The 14,791-nt window shown below is 38.3% G+C and overlaps 1 protein-coding gene across 1 annotated transcript in view; it reads left to right on the top strand.

The window, feature by feature from the left end:
* SUGCT (succinyl-CoA:glutarate-CoA transferase) overlaps nucleotides 1–12,960 on the top strand; it is a 692,109-nt gene extending 679,149 nt beyond the window's left edge. Inside the window, exon 14 of the mRNA XM_032244476.1 lies at nucleotides 12,510–12,960. Within this exon, the coding sequence (XP_032100367.1) occupies nucleotides 12,510–12,673 (164 nt within the window). The 3' untranslated portion in view covers nucleotides 12,674–12,960. The remainder of the gene's footprint in view (nucleotides 1–12,509) is intronic.
* The last annotated feature ends 1,831 nt before the right edge of the window (nucleotides 12,961–14,791 follow it).

Genomic DNA, 14,791 nt, shown 5'->3' with positions numbered 1-14,791 from the left:
CTTTCTTTCTTTCTTTCTTTCTTTCTTTCTTTCTTTCTTTCTTTCTTCTTTCTTTCTTTCTTTTCTTTCTTTCTTTCTTCTTTCTTTCTTTCTTTCTTCTTCTTTTTTTTGAGATGGAGTCTCACTCTATTGTCCATGCTAGAGTTCAGTGGTACGATCTTGGCTCACTGCAACCTCTGCCTTCTGGATTCAAGCGATTCTGCTGCCTCAGCCTCCTGAGTAGCTGGCATTACAGGCCTATGCAACCATGCCCAGCTAATGTTTGTGTTTTTAGTAGAGACAGGGTTTTGCCACGTTGGCCAGGGAGGTCTCAAACTCTTGATCTCGTGATCTGCCCACCTCAGCCTCCCAAAGTGCTAGAATTATAGCCGTGAGCCACTGCATCCGGTCCGCATTTCTTTCATTCACCATTCATTGGGCTCACAGAGTTTTACCCAACCCCAAAGAGACCAGGGTGTGTAATACTGTCATATTCCTAGAAACTAATGTATAGGAAAGTAAAAAAAATCTCAGGACCCCCAAACTCTTTTGCAAAAGGGAATGTTAAGCCGTGAGGCTGAGTCATGCAATGCCCTTTTCCAAATGAATAGCTGTTACTGGCATTATATGTCAGCCTGATGTCCACAAGGTAAAAGGCCTTGCGCATCTATGAAGGATTGCTCTCACAGATCAATCATGGATAAATCTTTTGCTAGCCTCCCAGAAATAAGGGCGTGCCAATTGTAACTTTAGGTTTGCAATCTAAGTCTAGCTCTTAAATCTAAAGTCTGTTGGATTCTACACTACTGGTATAGATTACAAGCTTATTTTCCCAGGTGCAGAGCAAAGACAAGAGGAGACCAATCATTTCCACCTACCCAAAGACACTTGCATAATTTACTCTTCCTTTCCTTTTTTTTTTTTTCTCTTCAAACATTCACCTTAGTGTATGTAAAATGTATATTTACCTGGCACTAACTAAGGTCTCACAGGAATGTAACCATCTACCCTAGCTTGTACCTGGCCCCCTTCCTACATGCTTTCCCTCCCCTTTAAGGAAATGTATAAATACTCAACTGCCAGAAAACTTGGTCTGTGACTCGTGTTTTTCCTGGGTATACCCTAAAGCTGGCTTAATAAACCTCTGTGATTGAGACTTTTTCCTCAGTCCCTCATTTTCGTTGTCAGCAGAAACTGGAAATTTAGCTAGTAACTATCACAGGGTCATTGATGAGGTTAAAAATAGACAACCTATAGATAGTGGCACTTTGAGGCCCTGTTTATTGAGTTAAAAAATAATGAGGCAAAATTTATTCAAGCAGTAGTAATATATGGCGTTTCTGAACTCTGAGTTCGACTAGAGACCTATCTGCATTGGTGGTACATACCACAAGATGCCTTGAGTTCCTGGGACGCCTGGTCCCGTAAGCAGTGCCATGGATTGAGTTCCTTTGTTAAAAATATCCAAAGCCATATTTATTCTCTATGGCCTTATCCCACCATTCCATTCTAGCTAAATAGCTTTATCTGTTTTTATCTCACATCTAATGGGTTTAATGTGTTCTAACTGTATGGTTCCATTTGGTGTGCTGGATGCTATGGCTGAGAGGTGCCATATAAAAATATTGTTATTGTTATGATGATGAGTTCAAGCACTGGAGGGGAAATTGTGCAATAACTTAGTACTGAACTATCATTATTTTCAGCAAAATGAAGTTTGGCTTCCTACTACCCTAGTAAGCCTTGAAGATTAAATGGTATCTACAGCATGTATCTTAGCAATGGGCCAAAGAAGTCCGAAGAAAAATGTTTGTCATAACAAACATTTCATATATTATAAAACAGATGTTCTCTTTTAAGTATTCTTGATACTTTAAGGAGTTGATGATATGCATGTCAGAAATTAAAAAAAAGAAAAATCAAATGAAAAAAATCCACACATTTATGGTATTTTTCCATTTATTAAATTTTATTCATTCTTATTTCCATTGTAATCAGAGTGGCCAGCTATGTTAATTAATTTAACCCGTAGTGCTGATCAGTTGCCAGATAGCTGTGAGGTTGAGCAATAGTTTGTTTCATTGCTGTAGAAATGCATCATTAGGATGGAAGGTGCATGGAGTTCTGGAAAAGGAACTATTGAGGTCCCTTCTCTCATGATGATGTGATATTATGTTCCCATTACTTGAATATTCATTATGGTTTCCCACATGTTTTTGGCTACCTCTGCTTCCTGCAACTGTTTACATTATTAAGTTGGTTTGGCTTATAGATATGTAGCTTGAACCTGTACATAGTTAGAGTAGCTTGGGATGTTTGCATAGATTGGGTAGATTCCCTTTTCACCCTAAAAGAATCATGGGAAGTTTCTCAAAGGAGGTGAGACAAAACAACTGGGGCCATGTTACAGAGGGGCCTCAAACCGCAAATGGAAAACAGCACAGAGCTAGTCTGGGGGGTTCTCGGGGGGCGCCAGACACTAAGTCCTCCTTGTGCTTTGATTCAGGAAACTTTCCACAGAGGGCATAGTGAAGGCTTCTGTCCTTTTAGGGTAAGTGGAGAGGGAGGCATCACAGAGCATCCCCTGACCCAGAGACATGAGAAATTGGCATGTATCGACAGTGCTGTAAGTCTACGACTTCCTACAGGGGGATAGGTGGCATGTGACAAATTCATTTGAAAATATGAGGTAATAACAAGTATTTATTGCACAAGGAATCTGGTGGACTCTGATCCAGAAAGATGGAAAGGACATACTGGTTAGAAGATGAGGCCTCAAGTGACCCTTGGCGTGTTCTACTTCAGAACCCCTGAGTTCAGTTTGAAGCTGAGATCGTTCTCTGCTTTCATTGCTGCTCTCTTTCACCAGAAAGTAGTGTGGTCCAGTGGCAAAGAGCTGGGATTCAAGCACAGGACTATCTGGGTGTGAATCATAGCTCTGCTCCTTACCCACTCTGTGACCCTGAGCAAGTGATCACCTTTCTGTCTCTCAGTCTCCCCTATTTGTAAAGTGGAGATGATAATAGTGCCTTCTGGGGTTATTGTAAGAGCTGAGCAAAATAATGAGTGAAGCACATATAACAGTGTCTGGCACATAGTAAGTGCTTCCTAAATGAGTGAAAGAAGTCCCGTGTTTCCACAGTTCCTTCAACTTAGCTAGTTAAAAGTTAAAAGGGCATAAAACAAATTTCTGGGATGTGTCCAGATGCTGTTGGAGACACTAAGTATGCACTTATAAGAAGTGTGACTTGGGTAACCATCCAACCTCCCTTGCCTGCCTTTTATTCTCTGTAGAAAGGGAAAAGATACCTATCTCAAGAGGTTGTAATGAGGAATAAGCAAAATAAATATTTGAAATGTGCTTTTTATATAACACATGCTTAAGAAATGGTTGATTCCTTCCTCCCTTTTCCCTTCACTTTAAACAACCTTGTCCCTAACAGTTAAAGATTTCTACAAGTTAAAACTTTTATCTTTAGCCTGGTCTCACAAATCTAAAATGCAGGTAACTTGCTAATGTTCTAGGAAGTCTAGGTCCAAAATTAGCAGGTGATAAAAGTTCTACGAGAGGTATCTAAGTTGCTAAGGTCATCACTGTCGCAGAAAAGAAAGAATAACATATATTGAGTATTTACTATGTGCCTGGTATTGTTCTCAGGGATTTATAAGAAGCAACATTTTTATTTATTATTATTATTATTATTATTTTTGAGATGGAGTTTCACTCATGTTACCCAGGCTGGAGTGCAATGGCGCGATCTCGGCTCACCGCAACCTCTGCCTCCTGGGTTCAGGCAATTCTCCTGCCTCAGCCTCCTGAGTAGCTGGGATTACAGGCATGCACCACCATGCCCAGCTAATTTTTTGTATTTTTAGTAGAGACGGGGTTTCACCATGTTGACCAGGATGGTCTCGATCTCTTGACCTCGTGATCCACCCGCCTCGGCCTCCCGAAGTGCTGGGATTACAGGCTTGAGCCACCGCGCCCGGCCGAAGCAACATTTTTAATTCTCACAGCTTTGTATGATAGGTACCAGTGTCACGCCCATTTCACTTGTAAAGATACTGAGGTGCAGGTTCATTAAGTAAATTACCCAAGGAGGTGGAGTCAGTAAATGGCAGAGCCAGGATGTGAACCTAGCTACTCCAGTTCTAGAACCCACAGTCTTAACCACCTTGCTGTATCACTTCTCAAAAACAGCCACAGTGAAGTCAATAGATCTATATATGCCTCTGTCGTGCTCTTGTACACATTTCTTAACCTCTCTGAGCTCCATGGTCCTCTTTTGTGATTTAGAAACAAAATACCCATTCATAAATGCAAAAAAATAGTTTAATGTTGTTGTGAGGATCACATCAGATAGCAAACACATAGGACCTCACCTCGGTGAGGTATGCAGTAAGCATTCGTTAAATAGTAGTTTCAGATGTTATCACATATGATTTAGAAACTGTGACAGGATCCTTCCACACCTACCTCTGCATTTTGTCTACCGCCAGCTCTCTAATTCTGGCTTCCATGAAGGTGATCAGTTTAGCCCCTCAGGTATGGGCATATGAAGCAATTGAAGCAAAAAGCCTTTGTCATTGTTTTAGACCCCTCTGTAACCATCCCTTAGAGGACAACAGGCAGTTCACACACAGCCCTCGCTTAGAGGTAGGCATAACCTATAAGCACAGCTTATAGTAAAAGTAAAAGTACCCTAATTTATACCTGAAGTCCATAGAGATTTGTCTGTTGCAGGATACAAATATGGACTTTCTTTTAAAGAAATGTACTTATCTCCAAAATTAGGAGCTTTAGAAATTAATTAATTAATTTATTTTGCCTCCTGTGGACATAAAATATTTCTGATGCAATAGCGTTTAGTAGAGACCTTAGATAGTAGAGAAAAGGCTGCATAAACAACTTATTTTTAAAACCTCAGCATCAGAGATGTTGGAATAAACAATTGCCGTGGAAATATGTTGTTTTGGAATGAGGACATTTAGATGGTAAATAACTTCTGATTTTATACATGCTGGCCAAAACTCTTCCTTTAATTTCAGACTTGCATAGCTAAAGACCAACTGACATCTCTCCTTGGATATCTCATAGGCATCTCAAACTTGACATGTCCAAAAAAAAATCTTGGCTTGTGCAAAACTTGTCCATGCAATCCATTCAATCTTCCCTATCTGTACATGAACCCAGAAACTCAGGATTCTTCTTTGTTTCTTTTCTTTTTATCCTGAACTACCTTTGCCCGTGTATTCATCAGTGTACCCTCTCATTATATCACCAGGATACTTCTAAAACACATCCACTTTTCTCAAACTCTAATATACCATTCCAGTCAAGGCCACCATCCTCTCTTCCATCTACCTACAACAGCCTCCAAACTTATTACATTCTCTGCCTAGCACAAAAGCATTCCTTATTGTATGTCCTGTCACTGCTTTGCTTAAAGCTCCAGTAGCCTCCCACTGAACCCAGTATAAGATCCACTGTCATTACTACAGCCTATGCCCCGTGCATACTATCTCCTGCCGCTCCCTACAACTTCATCTAGTACTTCTTTTCTATTAAATTATGTGCTAGCCACACTGGATCATTTTTTTTTTTCCGTTCCTTGAACATCAGTCTTGTTCATGTTGCCTGAAATCTTCTTTCCACCATTGTTCATAATGATATCTCAGCTTCTTGCTCAGCTTAAGGATCATCTTATCAGCTTGGCCTCCTCTGCACATCCCATTTAGAAAAGCCCTTTCTTCCACCTCAGCCCCTCCCTACTGTGCTTGCAATATTTCCTTTTCAACTTGGTTTTTAATAATTTTATAAGTTTTAGCAAATTCTAGCGATTTATTTGCTTTTGTTTATTCATTGTCTGCCTCTCACATCAACAAGTAAATTCCAGGAGATTAGAGTCCAGGTGTGTTTTGTTTGCTAATGTATATCTAGATCATATAGCCCAGATCCTAAAACTGAGATAGATACTCCACAATTGTATGTAGAAAAAAATTGGTGGATACATACATTAATTAATATGATATGTATTACTATGTGTAATATCACAGTATTTATTCCAATGTCTTTTATTGTTAGTAATTATTTGTTCAACAAATTTGTATTGATTGACAGATCATGAGCTATGGAGTCTAATAGATAGAAGCTCTTATGCCGGTTCTATCACTTAGCTGGATAACCGAGACAAATTAATTAACCCTTTAAAGAGCCTCAGTTTTCTCATCTGTAAAATGAGAGCTATAAAAGTATCTACACTATATAAATTGAAAAGTCCAATGAAATAATGTAATAAAAAGACATAGTCCACAGTCATAGCCAATATCTAAGAAAGAATGCCTGCCATTGATATCTTCATTTTATAGGGACCATGAAAAGCATTGAAGACCCATTAGGAAATAGTTGACATTGTACCTGCCCCCATAGGGGATACAGGCATCTAAATAGACAATTTAATGCTGAGAGCTATTGAAGAGAATGCACAAGGTTATAAGTGCTACTCAAATGAGTGTTCTTGGCATCAAGGTCAAGTGAATTTTCTTTGTATATATTCCATCAATTACTTAAGATCTTGCCATATTTTGGATTGGCTTTATATTTGGATCTTGATTTTTCCATGCACAGTTCTTTTTTTTTCTAGAATGTTGTTTTTTCTGGCATGATGTAACTTTTTCTCATTATTATATTTTACCAACTTTTTAATTAGAGCAATTATACAATGAAGGCTCTTTTTTGCCTTCTTAAACTTCCCATTTGAAGGCCTCTGTCCTCCTTCTTCTTCTCTGCTTTTATTGTCTCTCCAGGTCTGAGCTGTCATCCTGGGACCTTCTTTCCTTATGCTCCTTTGTATGTCCTCATTGTGTATCAAAATTTTCTTTATTTTTTTTTCACTGGATTCTATGTCTTACTGGAATCATACTCAAGAAACTTATTTCAGCGTACTTACTTAGTCTTTGAGAGTTTGCACATATCTTCATATTTGATTAATCATTTGACTGGCCATACCATTCTAGGTTTAACAATATTTCCCTTTAAAAGTTGAAAGCTGGACATGGTCGCATGCTCCTGTATTCTTAGTTACTCAGGAGGCTAAGGTAGGAGGATGAGGCCAGAAGTTTGAGGCCAGCCTGGGCAACATAGCCAGACCCCCATCTCTAAATTTTTTTATAAAAGTTAGCCTGTTATGGTAGTACACTCCTGAAATTGTACTTACTCTAGAAGTTAAAGTAGGAAGATCCCTTGAGCCCAGGAGTTCGAGGCTGCAGTGAGCTGTGGTGGTGCAATTGTACTCCAGCCTGGCAGACAGCATGAAACCCTGTGTTTTAAAAAAACAAAAAGTTGAAAGCATGTTCTACTTGTAGTTTTGAGTAGACACTAGTGAGGAGTTTGGTGCAGTCTAATTTTGTTATTAAAAAACAACTAGTTTCCACCCTTCTGTCCCACTGCTTAGATCTGCCCCACTGCTTAGACCACTCCTCCACTTCCAAGAGTTTTCTGAGGTGTTTTTAATGCTGATATTCTGAATTTTATGTAACATCAAGATGTAGATCTTTTCATCTATACTGTTAGATTCTCAGTTGACTCTTTTAATCTGAAAAATAATGCTCTCTTCTCTATTCCTCATATTCTTTGTTGAAAAATTTCTCCTCTTCTACTCCTTTTGACTCTTTTTTCCTGGGGTTCTTGTCTGTCTTATGAGAACTCCTAGCTTCTTTCTCACATTTGTAAGACAACCTATATTTTTCTCCCTGCATCCTTGGGAGCATCTTTTACTTTATTTTGAAAATTCCTAATTTTGACAATAATATTGGAAAATCTAAGTGCTAAATTTTGTTTCAATTGTGCTTTTTTGCATAGCATTCTGTTCTTGTTCTGTTCTGAGTTATCTTCATTGTTCCTATTTTTAAAATCCTTTATTTGGTTCTCATATTTCTAGTGATCCTCTGGTTGATCATTCTTTTATAGAAAAAAGATCTGGATGCCTGGCTTTGATTTTTCTCTGTTGTTAAGGTTGTTTTCCACTCCTACTGGATCTACCCTGAATGAGAATGCTTGGAAGTGCTGGTGAAGGTAGTTTCACTGACAGTCTTTATGACATGGATGCACAGACATGCTATGGGCCTCTCATATGCAGGAGAATGGAGGACTTTGCACTGGGGCACAAAAATCTGTATTAAAAAATTTTAACTTTCCCTTTATAGCTTTCTTGAGTTTTTAAAAAGAACTGGTTGATGCTGGCTAAATGCTGGCTGTACTCTCCTTTCACAAAGCTTGCTTAAATGTTAGTGCAGATCCAAATTGGACTACTTGTTCTATACAGAGACATTCAATCCTTCTTCTTAGTCCTATTTCTAGTCCCTGTTCTGTGTCTCTCATAATCACTGACTTTAAGATCAAAGGCTCTTGGGAGGCAAAACAGGCCAACTGGCATCCACTTGCTCTTACTCTCCTTCTAGAATGATTTAGGCTTCAGCTTTCTCTACCTCTTTTATCCATCAACATGATCTCATCCATGTGGCCTGTAAATTCATTGGAAAATCCCATTCATTAGTGATGCTCACTTCCATTCTTTTCATTCATATGAAGTTTTTTCATTTGTTCAATTTTTATACTTTTATTTCAGTGGGGTTTCAGAAGAGTTTGAAGGCAATATATGTACTCAAAGCCAAAAATTAAATTATAACTTGAAATTACTATACAATTTCCCTATAATTTATTTAACCAGTGCCCAACTTTTGGACAAATCCGTCTAATAGTTTTCAACATTACAACTGTTTGACCTTTTTATTTGGAAAAGAGAGGTTAAAGATAGGCCTTCAGGGCAGTACATGAAATAATGAGAAGCTAAATGCCTAGTCTTAACAGAGGTAACCTTTGGAAGGAATGAACTGACAGAAAATTCAAGTTAAACCGAAGTTAGGGATCCCTTACAAAGAATTTTCATGGGCTGTAGGTTAGAATGCCACGTAAGAAGTCAAGAGCTCTTAAGAGTACTGGGAAGATTAAAAAATCTTTATAGATCTTTGCCTGTGAAAATTGTGAACATTCCTGATTATGTCCATAGAAAAAAACTTTAAAGTAGGATTTCTCCATCAAAGTATGTGAACACTTAAAAGTGTTGAAATTTAGTTGACAAATTTCCCCCAGAAGGGTTGCACCAATTTACACTCCTACCAGCCACCAACCTTTTAAAATCGAACAAAAAATCCCACATGATTTGCTAATTTTATAAGCAAAATTTTATCTTGTTATTTTTATATACATTTCTTAGATTATAACTGATATTGAATGTTATCTATATAATATTACGCAGTGCTCAAACTGACCTTCAATAGGTATTGCTGACTTTGTCTTAGAAATGTGTAGACTGAGGCTCTGAGACCTTAAGAGTGCTGGAGTTCACACAGCTTGTACATATTTAAAAACAGATGAGAACAGAGATGTTACCTTGCCAAAACATTTCAGAACATGTGACTCACCTTGCTCATAATTTTTTAGATGGAAGATCAGATTAGTCATTTTCTTTGGACCTTAGATATAAATAATTATGTCAAATATTTTCTATTCTTTGAAACAAACGTATTTTGTGAGCCCTTTGTTTTCTGCATGCAAATGTTATTCAGAGAGGGATGTCCCTGCTATGTAGGATTATTGCACAGGGCTGCAAGAACAGATTTTCAAATAGCTCGTGGGAATTTAGCTTTCTCTGATATCTTGACATCACTTTATTTGTTCCATTGCAGTCTATGTTTTTATCCTAGCAAGTGTGAAAAAATTGCCAAGTAATAACCATTTTACCAACCTAAATTCCTGATGTTTTATGCAAAGGGTCAAATACTCTTCATTCTAAACTGGTAGAATAGTCTTCAGTGTAGATTTGGAAGCTACCAGGAAAGTATGGCATACAGTGGGAGTAACACAAGTTGAACTGCTCTTCAAATTTACTTTGGCTGGACCTGAAGTATTAATTCCCTCATTCGGTCACTGCATGGAGGTTAAAAGTCCAGGATCTTAGTACTGATTTGCACAATGTGGATGAATCTAAAAAATATTATGTTAAGTGAAAGAAGCCAGACACAAAAAGTCACAAATTATATATGATCCTATTTATAAGGAGTAGCCAGAATAGATAAATCCATAGGGACAGAAAGTAGATTAATGGTTGCCTGGATTTGGGAGGAATGAGGAGAAGCTGCTTGTTCACTATAAAATGGTTAATTTTATGTTATGTAAGTTTTACCTCAATAAATTATTATTTTTTAATCCAAGTTCTTGAACCCAACAGACGTGAAATTGGAATATGCCTCTATCATTTTCTGTGTAAACTTGGGCAAGTTCATTTTAATTACCTAACTTTAATACTTGCTTTAACACTTAAACCTGCATTCCCTGCAATCTCCTAATCTGGAAACAAAGATGACTGACAGCCTACCTACCAGACAGGATTTTTGTGAGAACTGTATGCAATGATATATTGCTACATAGAGCCTTTGGTGCAGTGGTCGACACATCACAAGTTCTTAAGAAATGGTAGCTAGACTATGATAACTATTACTACTCCTGACTTGCTGCGACTACTACTATTACCAGCAGCAGCAGTGGCTGCAGGAGCTGTATTCCAACCCAGGTTCCTGATATATTCAAATGACTATTTTCCATTCTGTAGTCTGGTTTCAGGCAATTCACGTGGGGTAAAGTCACATGACATTGACTTCAGGGAGCATATATTGCCTCAATGGAGTTCTTCTTTTGAAAGATGGTTTTAGATTAAAACTGTTTTTAATTAACGTCAAAATGGAACAGAGTTGGAGAGAGCAATGAGTAAGATTCAGATCCCTAAACCATCACATTATTGGCATTCTTGGGAGAGCTGTGAACCTTGCCTCCCAATGTGTGCTATGGTTGATTTCTCCCTTACTTTTCAGTAAGGGACAGACCCTTGAAAAGGTGGTCATGCACTGGGGCATTTAAAAGAAATGTGAGAAGAAAACAATGAATGTCACTAAGCTTCAGAGAAGGGAAAACTTTAGCCATCAGTTGAAAGTCGTCTCTCTGTAGTGGATTGGATGTGTTACACAAAGGTGCATCTTGACGGTGTTAGGAGACCCATGTCCTCCATCACTGTCAACAATGGCATGTACAAAAGTACGTTTATTAATGAAATTCTCCAAAGAATTCAAAGCTCATTTGATGCTTTACTGATGGACATTCTTTTACCCACTCATGCTTTGGTTTTATTTGTTCTTCATATGGGCTCCTCAAATCAAGAGAAAGCCAGAAAAAAAGTTTTGAGAAAGAAATGTCCTGTTTTATAAAATCTTCTTGTGACTACTATCTCATTTGTTCTCCTGAAGCTGAATCAAATGAGACAGAAAGCACAGCCAACATAAATACCACTTACTCAATGTGATAACAAAGGTAAAATTAGTTGAAACAACATGTTCCCCAGTGTCCAGCTTCTCCATGGAAGAGTGAGAAGTCAGAAGAGGCTGCTGATGTTATGGAAAGTGCATGGCCTTTAATGTGAGACAGTTCCAATGGACACAGATTTTCATCCAGGCCCTGTGATTAGCTATGTGGCCTTGAGCAAAACCTTAGGTTTTGGGGGCTTTCATGTCCTCATGGGAAGAATGGGGATAATAAAATCTATTTCCAACAGTTATTAAAAGCATTGCTCAATTCTGTCTAGATGAACTTAGTGCCCAGCACCCCTTTTCTCCTTCCACTGTAAGCTTCAAGAAAGATGATGTGGCAGCTTTTGTAATCATAGTAACCAACAAGTTTTTGTGCATTGTCATGGGTTAGGGAATGCTTAGTGCTTTCTGCCTATCATCGCAATTAAATCCTTACCTCAAGTCTATGTAGTAAACATCACACCCAGTTTCCGTTGTAAAACATGAGGCTCAAAGAAGTTCAGTGATTCATCCAAGACGGTTCTTCTAGAGAGCATAAGAGCTGAGAGCAAAGCCAAAGTTCTCTGACAGTGAAGCCTACACATATAACCTCCTCTGCCAGCAAAAGGTTTGAAATAGGGTCTAGCCAAGGTTTCAGTGATATCTGCAGTGAGTTGAACTAAAGCTTGGAACTATGCAATAGACACTGGGTAGTCAACTTCTGGATTGCTTTCACCTGGGATCAAATTTCCAGCTTCAGAGAGACACTACATTTCTGTGGTCACTGTTCTTTTCTACCCAGAAAGTTCACTCGGTTGAGTGCCTTATCTCTGAGTCTTCATGATGGGAACACCAGCTTCCAAACAGGCCTGGCACATGTTAGCTTCATACGTGCAGCCCCACTGCATGGTGATGAGTGAGTCAGATGAGCACTGCACATTTGGATGAACCTGAGTCAAGAAAAGCCACATGCGAAAACACGTTTATTTCCAGAACAATGGTGCATCTGCCAGGGTGTGACTGGCACTCATTGATATTTTTGGCATTCGTGGAAAACACCCCAGGCCGCTTAGGTAATTAATTTCCTAGGGTTAGTCATTAACAGGCTTCCTGCTTTCCTTCTCCTTTGGCAGGCCCAGCTGTTAGATACAGTAAGTTCAAGATGTCAGAGGCCAGGCCGCCTCCCCTGCTTGGGCAGCACACAACGCACATCCTGAAGGAGGTCCTGAGGTATGATGACAGGGCCATCGAGGAGCTGCTCAGTGCTAGAGTGGTGGCCCAACATGAAACCCACTGACAAAGGAAAAGGGCTTCTCCTCATAGCCTCAATCCGAATACACTGGCAAACGCAACACTGTGCTTGGACCCTTTTCCCCAGTTCTGATACCACCAAAAAGAAGATGCAGAGTAAGTCCAGAATTCCTGCATGGTGTCTCCAGAATGGGTCTGGTATTAATGAATCTAATGCCTTTTAAATGTACCCTACTTTTGCTCCCTATGATTTTTTTTTTCAGATAACAATTTAATTATGGATTTGTGGGCTTTTTAAAAATAAAGATTTGAATGTTTTTCTGGAAAAATGCATTCTTCATTCTAATTACATTAATGTCCTAAACGTTTGTCTCCAGCCCCTTATGCCCCTACCCCGCCAGTCCACACAGGCCTGAAAAAGAGCAGATCTCTTGATACTTTCTACTTGTCCATAAAATCTGCATTTAAATTTGTGTTAGAGAGTCAAAGCAATAAGCAGAATGGCAGTCTCTGTGATTGATTTTAAACAGAATAACTTAATTCTGAGCTCTTGAACCCTTTGTTAGTCTGTAATTTAAACCATGGATTTTGCTGATGTCCATTATAAGACTGAGCTCCATTCTCCCCTGCAGGGGTAAATATTTGCTTTATGTTGTATTTCTCTGGTGATTTTATGCTATGTGGCAGAAAATCAGTTTTCCCCAATGCATTTAGAGATGTAGGTATCTGTCTGCACAGGTAGGTGAGTAGTTCTACACTTGGTACCTTATTTTGAGCCCAGTGAAAATGCAACAGATTTTTTAAATGAATTAAACAAGTTCTTAAATGACTATCCAGGTATTAAATAATTTATACATGATAGCAAATAGAAGAATGACAGGAAGACACTGCTTTATAATCTAAGCATCCACTGATTGAAGACTAGATTATGTCTTAGCTTTGAATATTTTAATGAATTTGAAGTATAAGAAACATCTCTGTTCAGTAAGTGAGAAATGATTAGGATATATTCTAGGATAAATTGTTACTCAAGACTGCTAAGCCCAGTTATAGACCAGGGATCAGATGACCCCATGATCAGTTTATCTTATTCTGAGATAACCTCAACTCATGGTTTTTAGGTGCATCTATTTTAAAGCAATGTCATTATACACCAAGTGGTAATTGAAAACTAAATTACAAATGTTCATCTTTCAAACTGTGATTTAAAACTCATTTTCTTTTCATATTCTTCTTTATTAGAATGATTTGAGTCCTTTATCTATGCTGTAAGGCCCATGGTGTTTCTAGAATGAAGGATTCCAAACAAACAGGAAGCTTGCCTTCTCACAAGGCCTCCTGACAGCTTTCCAAAGAATGTTTACTAATTTTTGAAACAGTTATTGTCCTCTCTGCTTTGCTTTTTGTGGACAACTTATTCTGAAGAACTCCTGCAGTTATTCCACTAGTTAGAATCACGTCATACAAGGGTAATTGATGCCTTTTGCAGTGCTTTTCCTCCATTGGCTAATTCACAGATGCATACTCAGAGACATTTACTTCAGGCCAGGTATTGAAAAGACATTTCTTTATGCTTACACATTTAGTATGAAAAATGGTAAAAGATTAGATGGTAACGAATTGGCAAAAACCACATGTCTTGAAAGATAGACCCAATCATTTCTTCTACTGATCTGGGTAGATATCTTGAAATGTAAATTTACCCAGTTACTGAGCAGACTCTAAATATCTGGGTAAACATATGCAGGATGATCATGATCATTCGTAGGGGACAGAAAATTTGTCTAAAATTTTCAAAATTCATCTAAAATTTTCAAATCCATGTAGACTGCAGTCTTCAGACATGATGCAGTCACCATTGAAACAGAAAGACTATGTCTCTAGTGAAATAATATATGTTTAGTATCTAGGTCTCCACATACGCAAGTCAAAATGATCCAGAACTTTGAACCTACTGGTCACCCAAAAGAAAGCATTTATTGTGCTCTACTGATTTAGTGAAAGAAATAACTTGGAATATATTTGAAGTTCAGATGAATAATTAGTCCTGAAAGAAACATCGTGCTTGCTAAAATTTCTAACAATATGCCCCAGATCAAGTTATGCTTATAAACAAATGTGCTGTTTTAATTATCAGGGCCTATTATCTTACACATTCCTGAAA

The sequence above is a fragment of the Sapajus apella genome, unplaced genomic scaffold (assembly GCF_009761245.1).
Source record: "Sapajus apella isolate SASKATOON/1434 unplaced genomic scaffold, GSC_monkey_1.0 scaffold54, whole genome shotgun sequence".
Taxonomy (NCBI): domain Eukaryota; kingdom Metazoa; phylum Chordata; class Mammalia; order Primates; family Cebidae; genus Sapajus; species Sapajus apella.
Note: the sequence above shows the minus strand (reverse complement) of the source record. Positions and strands in the feature narration are given on the sequence as shown.